The following is a 26045-nucleotide window of genomic DNA, read 5'->3' as shown; positions in this document are numbered from 1 at the left end:
GCTTCTTTTCTTAGGAGTGTAAGTAGACATGCTGATATAGATGTGTATGTCTTCTTTTATTATTCACTAGATGATGAAAGCCCGTGCTAGCACAGGCCCAACACAAAAAATAGTAACATATTTTTCTTTTTAGTCTGTCTAAAAAAGAATGATATATTTTTATGTTTAGAAATCATTTAACTTGAAATTTCCCTTTTTACCTTTAATAAAATGATTTAAATCCACACAAATATCTATGACTTGTTTTAGACCACAAGTTTCAAAGATCTTTTCTTTCTTTTTTAAACTTCGTGCCTAGTCAAACTATGTCACATAAATTAGGACAGAGAGAGTACCTTTTAGTAATATAATTATGAAATTTTTATTATAGAAAGTATTATAGTTCAATTAATTGAAAATATCAATAAATTATTTTACTTAGTCCGCTTCTCCCATATATGACTTTCCTGGTTTGGTTCTCCAATTGAAAGATTTAAAATACACCTTCTCCTATTAAGTTTCATGTCATCATCTCTTTCTACTCAACAACACTGAAAAACGCTTTCATGTGTTAGCATCTGTTGTAGTCTTAAATTTTTAAGTATAGACCAACTTCATCATTTTAAGAATATATGTGAATACGCTTTTTGACTGTTTATATTTCGTCTTCTTGATGTTATTCCTCATTATTTGTGTGAGACGTATGTGTTTAAAATTAGTGCATTTTTATCCTTACCCAAAGGTATAAGTTTTAAATCTTTTGGTTTTATGACTTCTTTAGCGGTATTTGTGTTCAATTTAAATCGTTATTTCTTTTTTCTTGAATTTCTCTTCTTTAAATTTTCTCTAAGCGTACATTTACCATTTTCTGAACTTATTATCATTATTTAAACAGAAAAGGACCAAAATTACCCCTGAACTTTCAGAAATAGTCTATTTATACCCTTCGTTATACTATTGAGCTGATTGGGCCCTTACCATTATACTATGGGCTAAATATACCCCTGAACTTTCGTAAATAGTTTATTCATACCTTTCGTTATACTATTGAGCCAATTGTACCCTTACCATTGTACTATGGGCCAAATATACCCTTAAGTTACATGGTCTGCCATGTATCACAATCACAATGGCCCAACCCATTTCCCCCTATAATTACACCCAAATTAAATTAATCACCGAATCCGACCTGTCGCTTAATTTCACCCAACCCGTTTTGTTTATTTCAAACCGAATAAAGTACTCGTACTCGTTTTGTTTATTTCATTACAGGTTTCGTTTATGTAAAACATGGTAGTATACTAAATGAAAACCCAAAATGAAGGATCATAAAATTATGAATAACACGATGACTTTTTGGTTTTAACTGTCACATAAATTGTGATTCTTGAAACTGCAATTAAGTGATGGCTAGTATGTGTTGCTATTTATAATAAGCAGGCTACTTGTTGGTGGTCCATTGATGAATTAAGTCGAGAGGAACAGGCTCGACTATTTAATGATGGATTTCCTAATATAGAATGGTTTTTTCTGTTTTTTTCTTCTTCTCCTCTGCTTGAGTTCTTTGCATTGTTTTCATTTCTACGAAGAAAGGATAAATTTGTTTTTGTTACTGTAACGGTCCTATTAACGTGAATTTTTTTATTTGAGTTTTCATTTTGTATACTACCATATTTTATAGAAACGAAACCTGTAATGAATTAAACAAAACAGGTATAGGTACTTTATTTGGGTTTGAAATAAACAAAACGGGTTAGGTGAAATAAAGTGAGGGGTCAGATTCAGTGATTAATTTAATCCGGGTGTAATTATAGGGGAAGTGGGTTGGGCCATTGTGATTGTGACACGTGCAGACCGTGTAACTTAAGGGTATATTTGGCCCATAGTATAACGGTAAGGGCACAATTGACCTAATAGTATATCGAAGGGTATAAATAAACTATTTCCGAAAGTTCAGGGGTATATTTGGTCCATAATATAACGGTAAGGGCACAATTAGCCGAATAGTATAACGAAGGGTATAAATAAACTATTTTCGAAAGTTCAGGGGTAATTTTGGCCCTTTTTCATTATTTAAATGTCATTTTTTTTTGTCATTGTCTCCTACTTCTTCACGTGAACCTCACCTTAATTTTTTTTTCAATTGTCACCTAATTCATTTATTATTATTATTATTATTATTATTATTTTAATTAACTATATTAGAAGAGTGGGTGCTTGATGACCAAACCCACTCTTCTAATATACTCTTCTAATATAGTAGAAAAATATTAATGGGTTTGCTCGGATGAAGGGGCAGTAAAGTAGCCGCAAAATTGGTAGGGCTGTTTTTTTGGCAACTGATAATTTGAAAGTTGTACACCTTTTTGCTTTTTTAATAAGTCAATGAAGGAAAAGAAGGTCGCTTTTAGTATAATAGCGGAATAATAAACTTAATTTTGTAACGATAAAATCACGCAACTTTCTCTTTATTCCTCATAAAATATCATTCTTGTCATTTTCTGGCAAAATTAAATTTTATGCCTTCCCTTCTCTTATGAAACAGCAAATTAATTCCTAGTAACTTATTGTAAAAGATGATGGTTTGAAAAGGAAAACAAAAACATAATACAAAGTGTTTCCTGCCCACTCCTTTTTTTTAATTTTGATAAATTAATTTGAACAAAAAAAATATACAATTTCAGTATTTGATCAAAAGAGAATTGCTCAACAAATTTCCACAAGAATTTAATAATCAAACCATTCTTCTAGAAAAGTAGAGAACAACTGTTTTTTCTCTTTTTTTTTTTTTTTTTGGGTTGGAAGGGCCCTCTAACCTTTCTTCGTTGCGATTTCTCTTGGGCCGAGGGTCTTTCGGAAACAACCTCCCTGTCTTACGAGATAGGAGTATGGTCTGCATACACTTTACCCTCTCCAGACCTCACATTGTGGGATTTCACTGGGTATGTTGTTGTTGGGTTGGAAGGACCCTGTTGCATTTACACTTTTTTTTGCAAAGTACATGTGACTTTACTATTGTCTTAATTAATAAAGACTAACGAGAAACCATACAGAGGAAAGAAAAAGGATTAAAAAGCAAAAATATAAGATCCAGTACTATGAGTACTTGAGTATGTGTACTATTTGAATACTCCATTTCTATAAGCCAGTACAAAAATATAATGCTTCTCAATTTATTAGTAGTACTATTTTAATACTCAATTTCTATAAGCAATAAAGAAACTAGTTGTTTCACAAAATTACACAATAATAAAGTCATAAAATACATAATTCAAACCTCCCCTCTCCGCCCTCTCCTCCCCCCCCCCCCCCCCCCCAACTAAAAAAACAAATTTCAACAAAAATACATATTAAAAACCCCTCTTACATTCTTGGCTTAATTTTAGCTCTTAGAGTATCCTTCATCACCACAGTAAATTCCAATTTCTCACTAAAATCCACTCGGGTATTTTCTGGGTAAACGGACCATTCAAATTCTTGAACCAATCGCGCCAACATCAGACTCACATGAACCGTTGCCATATTCAAACCGGGGCAAATCCTCCGACCCATACCAAATGGTATCATTTTCACACCCGACACACCCGTTATATCCGCGTCCTCCTTGCCTAAAAAGAACCTATCCGGGTCAAACTTCTCGGGTTCGGACCATAAATTCGGGTCATCTGATATCCCGGGTAAAAATATCTCCACATTTGCATCCGTGGGTATATCATACCCACCCAACTTAGCTGGCTCTATTACTGCATGGGTCAGTGAAAAATACGTAGGTGGATGCTTACGTAATAATTCTTTTATTACGGCGTTTAAATATGGCATTTTTTCTATATCTTTTTCTTTGACTTTTTTTTCACCAATTGTATTTTTTATTTCTTTGTATAATCGCGATTGTATACTTGGATTTTCGATAATTCTTGCTATGGCCCATTCTATCGCTGTTGCTGTTGTGTCCGTCCCTCCATTAAGGAACTCTGAACATAGCGTGACGAGTTCTGAATTTTTGGGGCCTGAATTTCTACCTATAGCGAATAACAAAATTTTAAAAAGTTAGAGCACAAACTTTTAGATGTGAAAACGACTTTTCTTAAAGAAATATTGCGTATATACTGCTTATATAGAAGTACAAACAAGTGCCTTTAACTTAATTACTATTAGAAGCGGGTCCACAATTTGAAATTTAGGTTATGAGTTTTAATTACCCTTTGGAGTTATTGATTCTGAACTTATAATCTGTACATATCAGAACAAAATTTTAGAATCAAACATAAAATTTAAACAGAAGCTACTACTTTTACCGAACGCATACAGTAAACTGCAAATGGTACATCCAACCCTTATCACTTCTCATAAAAGGCTACAATTTATAGTTGAAAGAAAGTTATTCTAAATAATCATCTTATTTCATAAACGGACATGTCTTTAGTACCAAATCTTTTTTACTACGTATAAAATAAAGCCACAAAACTCATTTTCACGAAGTTTAAGAATTTTTTTTTGTCACATACTAAACTTATAATCTTAAATGTGCTGAGGAGTATTACACTTTGACGACTATATATAAAAGCATGCCATTAAAGATAAACTAAGAAGTTTAAAGACGTCATTATTTTTAAATACACTAATTAAAAAGAAAAAAAGTACTACTATGGACTACAGTATCAAATGAAACAATAACATACCTTCAACTGTGAGATCAAATAGTGTGTCGAGGTACGAAAATGAAGCTGCTGTTTTATCAAATTCTTTGTTTTCAAGAATCTTCTTGCGTTTTTCGATAAATGGCACAATTGTTTCAATTTGTTGTTTTCTTACATCCATGGCCCGTTTTCTTTGTTTTGAGAAAAACGGGCTCAAAATCGGTAAATAATCATCCAATCTTGGATCAAGAACCATCAACACAGTTTTCATCATCTGATCGATTGTTTCAATCGTTTTCTCATCCATCTCGACCCCGAAACACATAGCTAGAAGGATGCAGAAGACAACAAACCGGGCGTTTTTCAACACCCAGACTACGCCGTCATTTTCCCGGGCCTCGGCCCGGATTTTCTCAATCATTTTGTCCATTGCAGTTTTCCTTACGGCCCGAAATTCCTTTAGCTTCATGGAACTAAGCCCGTTTTGGACCATGTTTTTTCTCAATGACCTCCAAACGGGCCCGTATACTGCCGCGTTGACCGTGAACTTGTCACAACTAAACACGGTCCTAGTCGGGTTTTCGCGAGGCCTGCTCGCGAAAACCTGACCCTTCTGGACCAATGCTTCGTGGACCAAGTCTGCGTTGCTGACTATTATCATGGTCCTTGTACCCATCCTGAGGGTAAAAATGGAACCGTATTTCGGACGAAGCTCTCGCACGTACTGGAAAAACGATTTTCCGGAACGTGCGACTTGAAAAAGGTTACCGACTACCGGCCATGCCGGTGGCCCGGGAGGCAAATTTAGTTTCTTTGATTTGCTTTTTTTGGAGACCAAGAAAATCAGGCCTGAAAGAACAAAGGCTAAGATAGTAAAAATGAGATGATAATAAGGGGAAAGTGAAGATGTTGAGAAAGAATCCATTGGAAAAAGAATAGTGAAGTATAGTGTAAACTCTAGCTCTCAATACTGTTTTGTGTGTGTGTTTGACACAAAAATGAGAAAAGTTTTGAGTATAAAAATAGGAAGAAAGCTTGAAATTACAGGTGGGGGATAGGGAAATATTTAATAAGGCTTACTTCTTCAACAGAAGGAAACTGTGGGTGTTAAATGCAAGGCTTTAATAATGTAAAACCAAAGTTGGAAAAGGGTAAGGATAGAAACAAGATTATTCAATTAACTGGTAGCACGGAACGGATAAAATTCCTCTACCCTTAATCAAATGTCTCGGATTTAAGCCATGGATGAGTGAAAAAAATCCTCGTAGCAAGCGCTTGATTCACCTTTTAAAGGGCTTTACACGACTCTGTATTACTCAAAGTCCAAAGCAGCTACCGACACCTGGAGGAAAAAAAAAAAAAAAGAGAACATATTGTTACATAAAGAGTTTAAGTTATATACACCATCAGTATAAAAAAATTTGTCCTATCAGGTAACTAATTCCCAAGTTCACAAATCTCATTATTTATACATATTCAACGAATTTCTTAAGACGAATATCGGGTTTGGATCAAAGCTAGATTCAACCAAACTCGTAAACTATACTCTAGCTTCTTCCCTGATTGCGATTGACTTTACTTATACCAATACTTGATGGGTAATCTAAAGTAATGATAAATAACTTGTTATAGCATGTTAAATTATACTAAAAGCTCAAATTTTTTATTACATTATTAATTGTATATGAGCCGGACGAGGAGATCACTAGTTTATGGAGATTTAGTACTGCTAGAGGTCTAAATGAAGTTTGAAAGGTGTTCTTCTTTGGGTGTAAATGATCATAAAGATTTGTAGAATCTTTGGTACTCTCTGTCTCTTTATGCTGGTAAAATACATTACTAATCAAAAAGATCTCTTTGAGAGTCAGGCCGGGGTGGAGCCAGAGTATAGCTTATAGGTTTGGCCGAACCTGGTAGCTTTGATCCAAACCCTGTGTTTGTCTTAAGAAATCCATTGAATATGAACAAATCATTGATTTAGAATCCAATAACTTAAAAGAACTAGAATCCCAAACCCATAAACTTCAAATCCTGGCCAAAAAAGGTAATTGAGAGTGGCCGAAGAGCCATTTCTGTTTAACTCCAGCGAGTATCCTTGTTCTTTTATGACGCATTCAGGAGAACCAATAGTTGTTGAGATTCTATGATATGAAGGTGGATTTCGTTCACCTTAATCTCTAAAGTTAGTACTTTTATCGACTTACTATTTGAGTTTATTGAGGTAAGCTGTTATATGATTTACATCATTTAAAACTTTTATGTAATACCTATATCCCAAGCAAAGTCCTCTTTACGACTGTCTTCATTTTTCTCCTGAATGGGGTGCAGTTATCATCATCTCTTGGTGAAAGGAGCAACAGTATTTTCTGGTATGAATTAGGAAACACTTGCTGCATATGACTTGTAATCTGTAAGTATGAATGACAGTAAAAAGAGATTGCAGTGTGCGTGTTTTGGATATCATGTCTGACACAGTACATCGGAGACATGTCCAACACGCATTCCGAAATAGAGTACTATGATGGATATAGAGGATTCATATGGCTTATGTCAACTCGTTTGTAATTGAAATGTAGTAAGGGGTCATTTGGCTGTTGGTTAGGAAGTGGATCATTCATGTATTAAAACCAGCATAACTAGTACCATGTTTGTCAGCATTTTAGTTGCTAATGTATAAAATTCAGCTCACCAAGTACGGTGTTTGGTTATCAGCTTTCAATCCCGCAGAACTGATACATGTATTAATTTATGCAGGGTAGAAGATGGAATAACTAATGCTACATGAATAACTAATTTCCACATAACTAATCCATGCATTACTCATACCTATATTACTCTAACCAGTAACCAAACCACCATTACTAATTGTTATACCCTATTTTAACCGAAGTCAAAATAGTTTACAACATTTCGGTAATTCCGGGGTTAATTAAAGTTAGGGAGTCGCAACCTAATTATTTATGGTGAATTAGGGTACCTATGGTTAATTAAAGTAATTATCTAAAGTTAACTCCGTTTTAATGTCTACGAAACCAAATGATCTAGGTAAGGGTTCAACTAATCTAAAGGGAAGGTATTAGGCATCCTACAATGGTTAACCGACCGGACTTATGTTTAGTTGAAAGGCCTTGTAAAAATATAAATAATAATGTATAAATAATTGGTTAATTATAAAACAAGAGGGGATTCGTATTTCAAAAGTGAAAAGCGGTGGTTAGCTTTGTATTTAAATCCATTTGACGTTATTAAAAATGTGATGTGGAGTTTAAAACAATTTTATCCTTGGATTCAAGAATCGAGAATGGATAGCAAGGTGATTAATATTTTTTAAATCTTGTTTTGTATAGAAAATCAACTTCTGTGTTGAATTCTCCGTTTAAAAATCATTAAAGTTATCCATCATGCCAAGTTAGGCCAAAACAAAGCCTGCACCTAAAAAACAAACGATTTCATATTTGGGTCCTGGGCTAAAAGGTTTCCAAAATACTTTGGAGTTCGAGAATGAATATAAGAACTGGACCAACACCTTAAAAAAATATTCGAACTTGTTTGAACAGCTAAGACGAGTATATGTCGAATAGGTGATACTAAAATTAATTAATTATTTACCTCTACCTAGTTAAGCTATTGAACTATATGTTTTTTTTTTAAACTATAAGTCTGATACTAAGTGGGCAAGTTATGGATCAACTAAATTATATAACACAACAAATTTAAAGGTATAAATTAGATAAGGCAAATAAATGGTTAGAAAGATTGAAAACAGAACAATATAAGAAGCCATCATAGTAGGCTTCTCGAAGTCGAGAATCGTGGTTGTTAAGTTTTGATCTATTATGGACATGGATTCAAACACGAGAGGAAATGCAATAGTAGTCGATGTAGCGATGTTGTTGAGTCTCAGGGCGAGACCGGCTTGGACAATGAGAGTCTTTTACAAAGACTCCATTTTGCTCCGGTGTTCATGCAAAGAAAGAAAAAAATGACGAAGTTAGAGAGAAATCTTACTGTCAAAAGGTATTAAAGAACCAAGCAGTAAACCATACCATGATTCTCCTATAACAATATATATGAAGACCTTAGCATATATTTTGCATACTCAAACAGATTCCGATACCAAATACGACCAACTATAACAGATATGAAAATGTAAAGCTTATGGGATATGATCGAGTGCGAAATAGGTAAAAATAGACAAGGAAAATGTATGCAAACAATTGAACTGTAAAAATAGACAAAGAAAAATGTATGCAAACAATAGACAAGGTAAAGCTGTGCACTGTTACATTTTCCTATCTGTTATAGAGAAATAGGTACTCAAAGTAAATTCAATACCTCAACCAACGGCAAATACAATGAGTAATAACTAAACAAAGGGCTCTTTGTTGGCACCTTAAATATTTCAGGGGAAAAGAACATAATCGAAAGGATCGAAAACACCATTAACTGTCTGAACTCAAAGGTGATTTGTTAATCACTCAACATGATCCCAACAGGTCACAAACAAATTGAAGTTGGGATGAACACATTTAGTCATTCTTATTTACCTTTGACTGGACAAACTTAGGGAGAAAAATTGTTTGAAGGTGGCATAATTTTAGACATTGTATCCCAGGAAAAACAGTCACTATTTTAAGATTTTAACATTAAATACACTGAACCATCAAACTGATATAGAGAATTACACATAGTCTTCCATAACATTCACCAAAGAAAAAGTTAATTAGAGCTTAACTCCAGGAAATCTTGAATAGGACTAGTAGCTATTTACTTCTTTTTGAATTAAACTGAAGTTTCCACTAATCAACACTTGAACCAAACTGAGAGCTATTAATCCACAAGGTCATTTAACTAAGAATACACTCATTATGAAGAAATTTAAAGGACAATTAACTGAGTAAACCTATCATACATCCTAAGTTTCTATTAAATAGGCACTAAGTTAATCCTCCAAACCTATCATATCTATGATTACTAAACTAATCCCATTTCATTTCAGGAAAACCCCATATAATGCTAAAACGGGCATGTGTTAAACAATCACTAGACCTCTGTCTTGAGCTAAACAGACTTTCAATCATATTGAGAAATAAATAAAAGAGATAGGACCCCAACCATCTAAAAATCTAAGATATAGACTTAAGTGAAGACAGGTCCATACAGAACATCTTGACAGCGAAGCATCTCAAACATTTACTCTCAAGGTCAGACTCCATACATAAGATTACACACGGTGTGAAAGCATTCTTAGAACATCTACACAAGACTGAGCATGTGATACATTCAACAAAGAAACAAAGTCACATATATGGACAGAACCAAATTAACTACAAACTTCAAAGCTGATTCACAACAACAACAAGACTGTCTATAGATTCCTCTTTTAGTTTTATAAAAACTATTCAGGACCTACTCATGCACAATCAAACAGTTTAAACAAGTTTAAAATTCACTCACAACTTAGTTGTTTAAAGACAAAACCAAATTAGCTCCTTTTGTTTGAAAGAAGTGAAATCTCTTCACTATAGGCATTGCCCTAGGCCAACACATCATATCCTAAACTCTCTTCATAGGAACTGTTATACCTCAGAAAAGAAAAAACAATTGTGTCGTTCATATCATAAATTAATGAATGTAAGCTCGGGAATGAGACTATCCGTGAAAAACAATGGAAAAAAAAAATTGAGTCCATGAAATAATTCTGCGGGTGAACAGTAACACGGCGAATAGTAGACGCGGATGAACAGTACCCGGTGAGCAGTAAAAATAAGGAAAGTAAAAACCGAAAATCTGATTTTTTTCCCATCATTTTTACCTCTCTCTCTCACCCTAAACTCTCTCTAAACCCTCCCAAACCCTCCTAAAAGCTCTCTAAATCTTTCAAGTTGAATTCCTCCAAATCAAACCAAGATTTCATCTTAGGAATTGGAAACTAGTTAGGAAAGGATTATAGTATTTGGTGCTTGATGTGTGGCTGATTATTGAAGCTTGGAGCTAGGATTTTAGTTGAGTTTTCTGGGCAATAAGGTATGTAATATACTCTATTCTTGTTAATTAAGTTATTCATGGGAGAATTCCCTAGATTAAAGTGAAGGGAATTATGTTATGAAGTCATAGATTAGTTGGTTGAGATGGTTGCCTTGAAGGTTATTTTTTATTGGAACTTTGAGAGATTTCTAGGTGCTTATATTGCTATATGAGGTTGTTGATATTGTTGTTGATGTTGTTGATAAGTTGTTGTTCTTGAATTTGGGAGAATAAAGTGTATAAAGATATTGCATACAAAGCGTATACCGGGCTGTTTTGTGACTATATTTTGGGGTTGTTTTATGTAAATTTCGTGGCTATTTTGTGACTATATTTTGGAGCTGTTTGGTATAATATTTGTGGCTGTTTTGCGATGATATTTTGGGGACTGTTTTATGGTCGTTATGGACTGTTTGTGGGCTGGAATATCGGGGGATTGGCTGTAGTTGTTGTTGTTATATTATGGATATACGGAAATAAAGAAGTGTATACAAGCATTGGCATCTGAATGTATATTGGGCTGTTTTGGGAGTAATTTAAGAATGGATTTAATCCTAGTTTGATATGAAATTGTTGGTATTGTTGTTGTTGGTATTTTGATTGATGTTTGGCTAAGTTGGAATTTCGAGGATTGTTAAGTTTACAGGGAAAATGCTGCCCAATTTTCTCTAGAATTTACGACGCGTTCTTGTAATCGATTAACTAATGTTAATACGAATTCTCCCGTGAAGGTAACGACGTGACATTGGGGGAGAGCAAGTGAACGATAACATAGCTAAACGACAAAGGTATGTGAGGCTAGTCCTTTCTTTCAATGGCATGAATCTTATAGCATGACTTTTCCTTCCTCTTCATGAATTTCCTACATTCCGGAAAATTAATAGTCATGTTCATGGATAACCACATGAGACACAGTATGAGTTCAATAATGATGATGAAGAGTTTAGTATAACGATTCTAGAATTTATGATATGATGTTCCTATGACGTTAATGGTGTCATTTATTGTAACCACTCACCTTATATACTATTTCCTTCAAGGTGAGGCAGAATACTTAAAAAATTTCCATAATGGATTCGGGGGTTCACTACCTCAGGTCACCCCGATAAAGTATAGCTATCCTTGAGTTACTATACATGTATTATGATGAGCATGTTATGATTATGTTACACCGCGCCTAGTTGGCCGGGCAGTCACCGCGAAGGCGGGCAGCTTATACACCATGGCCAGACGGCATGGGCAGACACCACTAGTGGGCGGCATGAGATGATACCCCGGACGCGGGAAGCCTGGACGCGGGCTAATGTTATTGATTATCACACCGTACCTATATGGTCAGGCAGTTTATATACATATGTGTTATGCATACATGAGATGATGAGTATGGAAATAAGTCAGCATGCAGTATGCCTCTATAATTCACAGTTAGTTACAGATTATACCTTATTTTATTGATGCCTCCCCATTTCATTGATGTATTATTGATTATGTCTCTCATACTCAGTACAATATTCGTACTGACGTCCGTTTTCTTGGACGCTGTGTTCATGCCCACAGGTAGACAGGGAGACGATCTTGATCCAGGTGCATAGGAGTTAGCGACTGATTTGAGAGCACTCCATTGTTCGGAGGTGCTTATGGTTATTCTGTTGTGTATATCTATGTATATTTTGGGCATGACGGAGTCTTGTTCCGCCTATATGTATAGTACTTCAGTAGAGGCTCGTAGGTACGCAGTGTGGGTAGTATGGTCTCACAGTTTTTACGTATATACATACTACTATTTTGATAGCCTAAGGGCTTATGTTTATAAAAGTACGATTTCTAGCATGAATTGTATATGAATTCGATAAAGAAGAGTATAATGAGTATAGTGAGCAGTATAATGAGCGGTGCTCGGTGGTTAGCCCCGGGTGCCCGTTGCGGCTCCTAGTCGGATCGTGACAAAAGTGGTATCAAAGCAGTTCAGTCCTAGGAAGTGTCTACGAGCCGTGTCTAGTAAAGTCTTGTTTATGGTGTGTTGCGCGCCACGCTAATAAACAAGAGGCTACAGGGCATTTAGGAAAAATGACCGTCTTTCATCTTAAGAGATCGTGCGATAGAGCCAAGTTAAGGATGCAACTATCTAATCTTTTCTGTTTAATTTTCAGCAATGCCTTTGAGAAAGAAGAAGAAAGTCAGCACAATACTAGGCGCTGCGGGAGAAGGCACCAGCCGAGAGCCCCCAGTTGATCTAGGACATAGCGAGACTCAGAGTGCCATTCCCTCGCATGCTACCTCTATTCCTCCAGTAGCAGAAGAGCATGAAGAGGTCTCCACTCCAGCTCCAGTGCATCCAGTCCCTCCACCGGTTGCTTCGGGTCAACAAGTGACCGAGGCCATTCATTTACTGACATAGTTGGTTGCCGCCCAGGCACAGCGACAAAATGTGAGTTCAAGTGATCGTTCAGCTAGTACGAGAGCTCGTGATTTTATGACCTTAAATCCTCCGGAGTTCTTTGGGTCGAAACCGGATGAAGATCCGCAAAACTTTATTGATGAAATGTTGAGGACCTTAAGGATTATTCATGCGTCCGAGACCGAATCCGTGGAGTTGGCCTCTTATAGACTCCGGGATGTGGCGGTGTTATGGTACAATAATTGGGTATTATCAAGAGGGGAGAATGCACCTCCTCCTGTTTGGCAAGAGTTTGTTGACGCCTTTATTCGTCATTATTTGCCGCCCGAGGTCCGCCGAGCTAGAGCAGACAGGTTCTTGAATCTAAAGCAAGGAAGCATGAGTGCTCGGGAATATAGCTTGCAATTTAATTCTTTGGCCAGGTATGCTCCAACTATGGTGGCCGACATGGGGGATCGAGTGCACAGGTTTGTGAGTGGTCTGGGACCACATTTATTCAAAGATTGCTTGACAGCCTCATTGCAGGACGGGATGGACATTTCCCGTATACAGGCTCATGCTCAGAATCTTGAGGGACGACAGCCGCCGCAAAGAAGTGATTGTGATATTGACAGGAGACAAGGCAAGAGGGCTAGATATATGGGAACAAGCAGTGAGTATAGAGGGACCGAGACAGATGCATTCTAGGCATTCAGGCCAGTCAGCGACTAGTGCGCCTCCCAGATTTTCAGATAGGAGGTTTGATCGTTCTTTTCAGTCAGGACAGGGCCAGAGTTCGAGGGCCTTGGATTTTCAGGCTAAAGGAGATTTCAGTCAGAGGAGACCCCCAGTACCGCGGTGCAGCCAGTGCTGTAGACTACATTCCAGACAGTGTCGCCAAGGTTCGGACGGTTGCTATGCCTGCGGCCAAGCTGGCCATATGATGAGGGATTGCCCTTCGATGAGAGATAGAGCTGGGACTCAGCCCACAGGTTCAGCAGTAGGTTCCTTCTCAGTACGCCCGGCAGCACAGACTTCTCAGACCACAGTAGGTAGAGGCAGAGGCAGAGGGGGAGCATCTACTTCAGGTGCCACCCAGCCCCGAGTAGATGCTTTAGCGAGATGACAGGATCTTGAGTCCTCCCCAGATGTGGTTACAGGTACATTGTCCGTACTTTCTCATGATGTATATGCATTGATAGATCTGGGTTCTACCCTATCTTATATTACTCCATATGTTGCTGGTCGTATTAGGGTGAAACCCGAGGCAATTAAACCTTTTGAGGTATATACTCCGGTTGGTGATCCCGTGATAGCAAGACAAGTGTACAAAGATTGTGTAATTGTGATATGTGACCGCCAAACTAAAGCTAATTTAGTTGAGCTCGAAATGTTAGATTTCAATGTGATTATGGGTATGGACTGGTTGGCTTCATGTTATGCTAATGTTGATTGCCGAACGAAAGTGGTTCGATTTCAATTTCTGGGAGAGCCCGTACTTGAATGGAAAGGTAATACGGCAACTCCAAGAGGTAGGTTTATTTCCTACCTTAAGGCAAGGAAGATGATAGCTAAGGGCTATATTTATCACTTAGTCCGAGTTCATGACACCGAAGTAACGTCGCCAACTTTCCAATCTGTTCCGGTAGTGAGTGAATTTCCAGATGAGCTTCCAGGTCTTCCTCCAGAAAGAGAGATTGACTTCGCCATTGATGTGTTGCCGGACACCGAGCCTATTTCTATTCCCTCTTATCGAATGGCTCCGACATAATTGAAAGAGCTAAAGGCACAGTTGAAGGATTTGCTTGACAAGGGGTTTATAAGGCCCAATTCGTCGCCGTGGGGAGCACCAGTCTTGTTCGTGAGAAAGAAGGATGGTTCCCTCCGAATGTGCATTGATTATAGGCAATTGAATAAGGTGACGATAAAGAATAAGTATCCTCTTCCCAGAATTGATGACTTGTTTGATCAGCTGCAGGGTGCTAAATGGTTTTCTAAAATAGATTTGCGATCAGGCTATCATCAAGTTAGAGTTAGAGAAGCGGATATTCCCAAAACTGCTTTCAGGACAAGATATGGCCATTATGAATTCCGAGTAATGTCATTCGGGTTGACTAATGCCCCGGCGGTATTCATGAATTTAATGAATAATATATTCAGGCCATTTTTGGATCTCTTCGTGATAGTATTTATCGATGATATTCTAGTGTATTCTCGCACAGAATCAGAACATGCAGATCATTTGCGAATTGTCCTTGGAATTCTTCGAGCCCGAGAATTGTATGCAAAAATTTCAAAGTGCGAGTTTTGGCTGAATTCTGTGACATTTCTGGGCCATGTAATTTCAAATGATGGCATTTGAGTTGAAACTCAGAAAATTGAAGTTGTGAAGACTTGGCCAAGGCCTACGACGCCTACAGAGGTTCGTAGTTTTCTGTGATTGGCAGGCTACTATAGAAGGTTCGTAGAAGGGTTTTCGTCTATTTCAACGCCATTGACGAAGCTAACCCAGAAGTCAGTTAAATTTCAATGGAATGATGCTTGTGAACGTAACTTCCAAGAGTTGAAAGACAGATTAACCTCAGCTCTAGTTTTAACACTTCCAGAAGGGCCAGATGGTTATGTTATATATTGTGATGCTTCTGGTATAGGGTTAGGATGCGTATTGATGCAGCATGACAGGGTTATTGCATACGCTTCGAGACAGTTGCAGAAACATGAAAAGAACTACCCAACCCATGATCTTGAATTGGCTGCAGTTATTCATGCGTTGAAAATGTAGAGACACTATTTGTATGGTGTACACGTCGATATTTATACGGATCACAAGAGCCTTCAGTACATTTTCAAACAAAAGGAGTTAAATCTGCGGCAGTGGCGGTGGTTAGAATTATTGAAAGATTACGATGTGAATATTTTATACCACCCCGGAAAAGCAAATGTAGTAGCTGATGCGCTTAGCCGCCGATCAATGGGCAGCCTATGTGGAATTCCTCCGTAAAAGAAAGAGATGGTTCATGAGCTCCACCAACTAGCTAATCTTGGAGTACGTGTAATTGATTCGGGCAGTGCAGGGATTGGTATTTATGATCCCACAGTTTCATCTCTGAACATAGAAGTGAAAGAGTGTCGGTATGATGATCCTCAATTGTGTCATTACAGAGACACATCTTATGGAAAAGAGAAGTCCCCATTTGATGTTTCCACGGATGTAATTCTTAGATACCGAGGCAGGCTATGTGTGCCGAATGTTGCAGAATTGCGCCGACGAATTTTAGAAGAAGCCCATCATTCTCGGTATTCTATTCACCCAGGTGCGACAAAGATGTATCATGATCTCAAGTTGATATATTGGTGGGATGGCATGAAGAGAGACATAGCAGAATTTGTAGCACAGTGTCCGAATTGTCAACAAGTAAAGATCGAACATCAAAAGCTGGGAGGATTACTGCAAGCAAGGAAAATCCCTACTTGGAAATGGGAAGTGATTAATATGAATTTAATTGTGGGGTTACCTCGTTCCCGAGGCAAGTATGATTCCATATGGGTGATTGTGGACAGACTCACGAAAGCAACTCATTTTCTTCCAGTCAGAACCACATACTCAGCGGAAGACTATGCAAGGTTGTATCTCAAAGAAATTGTGCGACTCCATGGTATCCCACTATCCATTATCACAGATAGAGGAGCACAGTTTACAGCCAAGTTCTGGAAGTCCTTTCAAGAAGGACTAGGTACCCAGTTGAAGCTTAGCTCGACATTCCATCCGCAAACTGATGGGCAGGCCGAGCGTACTATTCAGACCTTAGAAGATATGCTCCGAGCATGTGTGCTGGATTTCGGTGGTAGTTGGAATGATCACTTACCCCTTATTGAGTTTGCATACAACAATAGCTACCATTCCAGTATTCAAATGGCTCTGTATGAAGCTTTATATGGAAGGAAATGCAGGTCCCCAATCGGATGGTTTGAAATAGAGGAAGTGCAGCTAATAGGCCCTGAATTGATTCAGCAAGCGGTAGAAAAAGTCAAGGTGATCCGAGATCGATTGTTGACAGCCCAAAGCCGCCAAAAGTCTTACGCGGACAATCGCCGACGAGACTTGGAATTTCAGGTTGATGATTGGGTGTTTTTAAAAGTGTCGCCCATGAAAGGGGTGATGAGATTTGGTAAGAAAGGGAAGTTGAGTCCCGATACATTGGACCCTATAGAATTATCCGCAAGTTGGGTCATGTAGCCTATGAATTGGACTTGCCTTCAAAGCTTGAATCAGTTCATCCAGTATTTCATGTCTCAATGCTCCGTAAATGTGTTGGAGATCCTACGAGGATTGTTCCAATGGATGATATGCAAGTGACAGAAAAGCTAGCATATGAAGAAGTGCCTATTGCCATCTTAGATAGGCAAGTACGAAGACTTCAAAATAAGGAAGTAGCTTCAGTCAAAGTGTTGTGGCGAAATAACAATCGGGAAGAAATGACTTGGGAAGAAGAAGAGAAAATGAAATCCACATATCCGAACTTATTTCAACCCCCAGAAGAGGTTTATGATGAAACACCAAGATCATAAGGTATGTACACTTTCTTGTTTATGCATATTGGTCGTGTGTGGCCAAATTCTGTTGCTATTATATTATGGCCCTATGAGGCACAGTTACTATGGGTTGTTGTGACAGGATGGTAGTGTCATATTACAGGGGAAACTCTGCCGAAATTTTTGAAAATCCCGAGAGTTAGAATATCCCTCAACATTCGAGGACGAATGTTCTTAAGGGGGGAAGAATGTTACACCTCAGAAAAGAAAAAAAAAATTGCGTCGTTCATATCATAAATTAATGAATGTAAGCTCGGGAGTGAGACTATCCGTGAAAAACAATGGAAAAAAAATTGAGTCCATGAAATAATTCTGCGGGTGAACAGTAACACGGCGAATAGTAGACGCGGATGAACAATACCCGGTGAACAGTAAAAATCAGGAAAGTAAAAATCGAAAATCTGATTTTTTTTTTCATCATTTTTACCCCTCTCTCTCTCACCCTAAACCCTCCCAAACCCTCCTAAAAGCTCTCTAAATCTTTCAAGTTGAATTCCTCCAAATCAAACCAAGATTTCATCTTAGGAATTGGAAACTAGTTAGGAAAGGATTATAGTATTTGGTGCTTGATGTGTGGCTGATTATTGAAGCTTGGAGCTAGGGATTTAGTTGAGTTTTCTGGGCAATAAGGTATGTAATACACTCTATTCTTGTTAATTAAGTTATTCATGGGAGAATTCCCTAGTTTAAAGTGAAGGGAATTATGTTATGAAGTCATAGATTAGTTGGTTGAGATGGTTGCCTTGAGGGTTGTTTTTTATTGGAACTTTGAGAGATTTCTAGGTGCTTATATTGCTATATGATGTTGTTGATGTTGTTGATAAGTTGTTGTTCTTGAATTTGGGAGAATAAAGTGCATAAAGATATTGTATACAAAGCGTATACCGGGCTGTTTTGTGCCGATATTTGGGGCTGTTTTATGTAATTTTCGTGGCTGTTTTGTGACTATATTTTGGGGATGTTTTATGTAATTTTCGTTGCTGTTTTGTGACTATATTTTGGGGCTGTTTTATGCAATTTTCGTGGCTATTTTGTGACTATATTTTGGAGCTGTTTGGTATAATATTTGTGGCTGTTTTGCGATGATATTTTAGGGACTGTTTTATGGTCGTTATGGACTGTTTGTGGGCTGGAATATCGGGGGATTGGCTGTAGTTGTTGTTGTTATATTATGGATATACGGAAATAAAGAAGTGTATACAAGCATTGGCATCTGAATGTATATTGGGCTGTTTTGGGAGTAATTTAAGAATGGATTTAATCCTAGTTTGATATGAAATTGTTGGTATTGTTGTTGTTGGTATTTTGATTGATGTTTGGCTAAGTTGGAATTTCGAGGATTGTTAAGTTTACAGGGGAAATGCTGCCCAATTTTCTCTAGAATTTACGACGCGTTCTTATAATCGATTAACTAATGTTAATACGAATTCTCCCGTGAAGGTAACGACGTGACATTGGGGGAGAGCAAGTGAACAATAACATAGCTAAACGACAAAGGTATGTGAGGCTAGTCCTTTCTTTCTATGGCATGAATCTTATAGCATGACTTTTCCTTCCTCTTCATGAATTTCCTACATTCCGGAAAATTAATAGTCATGTTCATGGATAACCACATGAGACACAATATGAGTTCAATAATGATGATGAAGAGTTTAGTATAACGATTCTAGAATTTATGATATGATGTTCCTATGACGTTAATGGTGTCATTTATTGTAACCACTCACCTTATATACTATTTCCTTCAAGGTGAGGCAGAATACTTAAAAATGTTCCATAATGGATTCGGGGGTTCACTACCTCAGGTCACCCCGATAAAGTATAGCTATCCTTGAGTTACTATACATGTATTATGATGAGCATGTTATGATTATGTTACACTGCGCCTAGTTGGCCGGGCAGTCACCGCGAAGGCGGGCAGCTTATACACCATGGCCAGAAGGCATGGGAAGACACCACTAGTGGGCGGCATGAGATGATACCCCGGACGCGGGAGGCCTGGACGCGGGATAATGTTATTGATTATCATACCGTGCCTATATGGTCGGGCAGTTTATATACATATGTGTTATGCATACATGAGATGATGAGTATGGAAGTAAGTCAGCATGCAGTATGCCTCTATAATTCACAGTTAGTTACAGATTATACCTTATTTTATTGATGCCTCCCCATTTCATTGATGTATTATTATTGATTATGCCTCTCATACTCAGTACAATATTCGTACTGACGTCCGTTTTCTTGGACGTTGTGTTCATACCCACAGGTAGATAGGGAGACGATCTTGATCCAGGTGCATAGGAGTTAGCGGCTGATTTGAGAGCACTCCATTGTTCGGAGGTGCTTATGGTTATTCTGTTGTGTATATCTATGTATATTTTGGGCATAACAGAGTCTTGTTCCGCCTATATGTATAGTACTTCAGTAGAGGCTCGTAGGTACGCAGTGTGGGTAGTATGATCTCACAATTTTTACGTATATGCATACTACTATTTTGATAGCCTAAGGGCTTATGTTTATAAAAGTACGATTTCTAGCATGAATTGTATATGAATTCGATAAAGAAGAGTATAATGAGTATAGTGAGCAGTATAATGAGCGGTGCTCGGTGGTTAGCCCGGGTGCCCGTTGCAGCTCCTAGTCGGGTCGTGACAGGAACAAACAACTTATCACAAAATTTTAAACTGTAAGGCCATGTAAGGAGAACTTACAGTGTTTTACCTTTATTCAGAGACATATAATGCCAGTTTTAACTCATTACCAAACTGCTTGAGCACCTTTTTTTAAAAAGATGGACAATGCTACATACACAAGTTCATGAAATCTATTTGCATAGCCTTTCACCTTTACACAAAACCAGACTCAAGATTAAATTAGGCCATTTATTAGCTATAGCAGCTACACGAAATAAGAAATGCAAACATGTTTTTTGAATCACAAATGGTAACAACTGTTAGAACAAGGATGATAATAATAAAAGAAATCCAAAATAAACTTGCTTGGCTTAGAGGCACGTTAAGACGTTTCTTGAAGATAGTTGGAGTCTCTCCCACGAGCAAACGGAAGAATAAATAACAACTCTATCTTCGGGATTCAACTAAGCCACAACAAGTATTATTCAAGAAAGTTGCTCTTCTATTCTTGAATTGGTGATTTCACCTTTTGATCAATGTCTCTAAAGTTTTTAGGGGAAATTGTTTTCTTGAAGTGCTTGCCTTTTCCAAAAGAATGAAACACTATTTATAGGATAAAAATTACATAACATAAAAGTTTTCATTAAATAGGATTTAAAATAGGTTCGTGAATTTTTTCTTAAAATACATGCAACTTTCATGTAACTTTCAAGAACCTAAAACGTAAAATACTAAATGAAGAATGTATCTTCAAATTCACATTCATTTAGTTTGAAAACTTTTATCAGATGAAATGTTTCAAAATTAATTAAAACATTAACTTAACAATCCCCCACTTGTTTCAAGAAATTTTGAAAATATTTTTGAGACATTAATCTAGTAATATGCATCAATAATGGTGTCTTTTGGACTTGAACCATTAGCTAGTGAATACATTCTAAATCATTGACTACTTAGTGAACGAATCTTGAACTGAGTAGATCATTAAATGAAGTAGAAAAATTTCCACGCACATTACTATGTTCCGGTGAAAATCGTAATCCTTTGACACCTTATGGCCATGTGTCCTGAATCCTTTAAACTAAGTGCTTTAAGATTTCCCTGTTAAAAATCTTATTGAATCGGCCTCCACTTCGCACTTAGCGCGGTGAATTCATCAAGAGTAACTTTGCATACTCCGACCAAACAGTCTATGAATTCATTAAGAGAATTTAATCTCATCCTCCTTTAAAGCAAAGTGTCGATAAATCTATCAAGAGGGTTCCTACACACTCCAACCGATACCGGTTTATAGACTTATTAAGAGAATATAATCTCATCCTCCTCTACAGTAGGAATATTGGTAAATCTATCAAGAGTCGTCATACTAACTCCAACCGAGATCGGTCTTATAGATTTATTAAGAGAATAGAATCTCAACCTATGCACATTTACTCACTCTTTGAAGAAATGGAAGTTTTATTGATGTGCTCCACAATTGTAACTTTACTTGTTTTTCCCTTTGAACCTAAGATTACATCATTAGGTAGGGTTACCATAAAGTACAATTAATTTACAACATGCTTTATTCCCATCCCTTTACAAGTTTCCATTACTAACTCTTTGCCTAACCCTTTAGACAAAAGATCTGCTAGATTAAATCTGGACTTCACATATTTAAGCGATATTATGCCATCCTCCAATAGTCTTCTCACATGATTGTGTTTGAGACGAACTTGCCTTGATTTGCCATTGTAACAATCACTTGAAGCCCGAAAAATAGTAGCTTTATTATCACAATAGATAGTCAAAGGTGGCATTGGCTTACTCCACATAGGAATATCTATCAACATACTTCGAAGCCAGTCAGCTTCTTCTCCAGCAGAAGACATAGCTATAAATTCTGACTCCATGGTTGAGTGAGTAATACATGTCTGCTTCTTTGATTTCCAAGAGATTGCTGCTCCGGCCAAAGTGAAAATCCAAGCAGTAATAGATTTAGAGTCATTTGGATCAGAATTCCAAGTAGCATCACTATAGCCTTCAATAACTGCTAGAAAGGTAGAATAATGTAGGCCATTATTAATCGTGCCCTTTAGATACCTTAAAACACGAGTTAAGGCATTCCAATGTTTAACTCCGGGGTTACTGGTAAACTTGCTCAAAGTTCCTACTGCATAACCAATATCTGGCCTAGTACAATGCATGGCATACATAAGACTCCCAATAATCTGAGAATACGTCAATTGATCAAGAATGTCACTGGAGTTTCGCACTAGTTTGATGCTAGGATCAAATGGTGTAGGAGCAGGCTTGTCATCAAAATGACCAAACCTCTTCAGAACTTTCTCAATATAACTTGCTTGAGTAAGAGTCAAACCATTAGCTGATCTCAAAATTTTAATGCCCAAAATTTCATCAGCTTCTCCAAGATCCTTCATTTCAAACTGAGAAGCAAGAAATGATTTTGTTTCTTTAACTCTTTCAATATCAGTTCCAAAGATCAACATGTCATCCACATAGAGACAAATTATAACTCCCGAATTTTCTTGAAATTTACTGAATATGCATATATCGCCACCATTGATTAAGTAGCCATTAGAAATCATAGCCTTTCTAAATTTCTCATGCCATTGCTTTGGAGCTTGTTTTAATCCATAAAGAGATTTACGAAGCTTACAAACTTTATGTTCCTGACCAGGAATGATAAACCCCTCTGGTTGTTTCATGTAAACTTCTTCATCTAGATCTCCATTCAAAAACGCGGTCTTAACATCCATTTGATGAATTATCATATTATGAATTGCTGCTAAAGCAATTAAGAGCCGAATAGATGTCATCCGAGTTACAGGTGCAAAGGTATCAAAATAATCAATATCTTTCATTTGAGTAAAACCTTTTGCTACCAAGCGAGCTTTGTACTTATCTATAGTACCATCAGATTTTAATTTCTTCCTAAAAATCCATCTACAACCAATAGGTTTACACCCAGGAGGAAGATTTGATAAAATCCATGTATTATTTGACATGATAGAATGCATTTCATCATCAATAGCTTCACGCCAAAAAGGAGCATCATGGGAAGATACTGCTTCAGCGTAACTTTCAGGATCTTTTTCAACCAAATAAACTTGAAAATCAGGTCCAAAGTTCTTTGGTTGGGCTGATCTTATACTGCGCCTCAGATGGCTTTCTTCCACGGACTCAACTGTTTTCCTTTTAAGAGGAGATGTAAAAGGACTTGCATCTTGTTCTAAAGATTCTTTTTTCTTAGGAAATATATGCTCAAAAAAGTTAGCATGTAAAGATTCAATAATTGTGTGAGGACTTGGAGTCTCAAGATTTAAGAATCTATAAGCCTTACTGGTCTGAGAATAACCAATAAACACACAATCTACTCCTCTATAGCCAACCTTAGCCAAATGTTGATCTAGTAATCTAACATGAGCCAAACAACCCCATACTTTAAAATAATTTATATTTGGCTTTCGATTCTTCCAAAGTTCATAAGGGGATGCCTCAAGTTTCGTGGAAGGTATTCGATTCAAAATATGACAGGCTGAAAATAAGGCTTCAGTCCACAAATTTCCAGGCATACCAGATCCATAAAGCATAGAATTAACCATTTCTATGAAAGTCCTATTTTTCCTTTCTGCTACACCATTTTGTTGTGGTGTATAAGATGTAGTCAATTGTTTTTCAATGCCTTCTTTTTCACAAAAAACAATAAAATCTGATTTTAAATATTCTCCACCTCTATCAGATCTAATTGATTTAATCTTCAAACTCATTTTATTTTCAGCATCTGCTTTATATGTTTTGAAAGACTCAAATGCCTCATATTTTGTTCTTAATGGAAAGACATGTATATCTTGAGTAATCGTCAATGAAAGTGATAAAATATCTCTTACCATGACGTGACAAACAATCCATCTCACAGATATCAGTGTGAATTAATTCCAAAAGTGTGGATGTCCTTTCAACCGTCTTAAAAGGTTTCTTTGTTATCTTGCATTTACTACAAGTAAGACACTTAGTAGTATGATCTTTTCCACAGTCCTTAATTAATCCATTTTTCACTATAAGTTGTATGGATCTAAAATTCACATGACCAAGACGTTCATGCCATAAATCTAGAGACTCCACAATATAAGCAGAAATATTTTCATTATCAATATTGAGTTTGAACATTCCATTTGTAGCATACCCTTTTCCAACAAATATGCCATTTTTAGACAGTATAAATTTATCTGCCTCAAAAATCATTCTAAAACCATGCTTCGAAAGAAGCGTACCTGACACCAAGTTCTTCCGAATTTCAGGAACATGCAATACGTCCATCAGCGTGACTATATTTCCGGAAGTAAACTTCAATTCAACAGTTCCTTTTCCCACAACCTTAGCAGATGACGAGTTTCCCATATACAAAACTTTGTCGTCCCCCACTAATTCATAGGTCTTGAAAGCATTTTGATCACCTGATATATGACGAGTTGCGCCAGTGTCTATCCACCATTCCACTTGATTTCCTGCTACAAATGCTTCGGTAACCATTGCTACAAATTCATCTTTTCCATGATTATTTGCCTTTTCTTTCTTCTTTTCAGCTTTAAGAATTTTACAATCACGCGCATAGTGACCAAATTTGTGACAGTGGTAACATTCAACCGACTTAGAATTGGTACTAGTACGCTTAAAATTCGTACTTCTCTTTGCCTTCGGAATTTTCTTATTAACAGATTCCTTCTTGATTGATTTTTCTTCAACCACATGAGCTTTCATGACGGGTTCCTTCAAAATATTATTGTCACGATATCGAGTCTCTTGTTCAATTTGCAAATGCTGCAACAATTGCTCAAGAGTCAAATCTTCTTTTTTGTGTAAGAGTTTGCTTCTGTATTCTTTCCAAGAGGAAGGAAGTTTCGAGACAATAGCACCAACATGAAAGTTTTCATCAAGAGCAATTCCAGAGATAGCAATTTTATTAGCTATAAGTTGGAATTATTGCACTTGTTCAGTGATTGACTTATCATCAACCATTTTGAACTCCATATAGTTTGAAACAAGAAATTTCTTTGAACTCGCCTCTTCCGCCAAATAGATATTTTGGAGAGTGTCCCAAATATCCTTAGCAAATTTGCACTTGGTATAATATTGATCATAAAATTTGTTGGACATTCCTCCAAGAATATAATTCTTACATAAATAATCATCATCTTTCCACTTGGCAATTTGTTCTTTAATCAAAGTAGCCTCGTCAGTTGCTACCTCAGAACCAGGAGCATTAGGACAAGGTTGTTCAAGAACATATGCCAACTTCAACCGTCTTAAAAAGAATTCCATCTTTCCACGCCATCTAGGAAAGTCTTTGCCATCGAATATTTCAAAATTAGGATTAGGCAGAGATGGAACACCATTCAATGTTGATGTAGTAGCCATAGAGACAACTATCTTCAAATTGTTAGAACAAGGATGATAATAATAAAAGAAATCCAAAATAAACTTGCTTGGCTTAGAGGCACGTTAAGACGTTTCTTGAAGATAGTTGGAGTCTCTCCCACGAGCAAACAGAAGAATAAATAACAACTCTATCTTCAGGATTCAACTAAGCCACAACAAGTATTATTCAAGAAAGTTTCTCTTCTATTCTTGAATTGGTGATTTCACCTTTTGATCAATGTCTCTAAAGTTTTTAGGGGAAATTGTTTTCTTGAAGTGCTTGCCTTTTCCAAAAGAATGAAACACTATTTATAGGATAAAAATTACATAACATAAAAGTTTTCATTAAATAAGATTTAAAATAGGTTCATGAATTTT

At 36.9% G+C, this 26045-nt stretch overlaps 1 protein-coding gene across 1 annotated transcript; it reads right to left on the bottom strand.

The window, feature by feature from the left end:
• Positions 1–3298: 3298 nt before the first annotated feature.
• Positions 3299–5617, bottom strand: LOC132640097 (cytochrome P450 77A2-like). The gene is made up of 2 exons (XM_060356531.1): positions 4659–5617; positions 3299–3998 (listed from the first exon to the last, which is right to left on the bottom strand). The coding sequence occupies exons 1-2, from the start codon at positions 5539–5541 to the stop codon at positions 3343–3345; spliced, it is 1539 nt and encodes a 512-aa protein (XP_060212514.1). The 5' UTR covers positions 5542–5617; the 3' UTR covers positions 3299–3342.
• Positions 5618–26045: the final 20428 nt, after the last annotated feature.

This window comes from Lycium barbarum, chromosome 5 (assembly GCF_019175385.1).
Source record: "Lycium barbarum isolate Lr01 chromosome 5, ASM1917538v2, whole genome shotgun sequence".
Classification (NCBI taxonomy): domain Eukaryota; kingdom Viridiplantae; phylum Streptophyta; class Magnoliopsida; order Solanales; family Solanaceae; genus Lycium; species Lycium barbarum.
The sequence above is the reverse complement of the archived record's forward strand: the minus strand, read 5'-3'. Positions and strand labels throughout refer to the sequence as shown.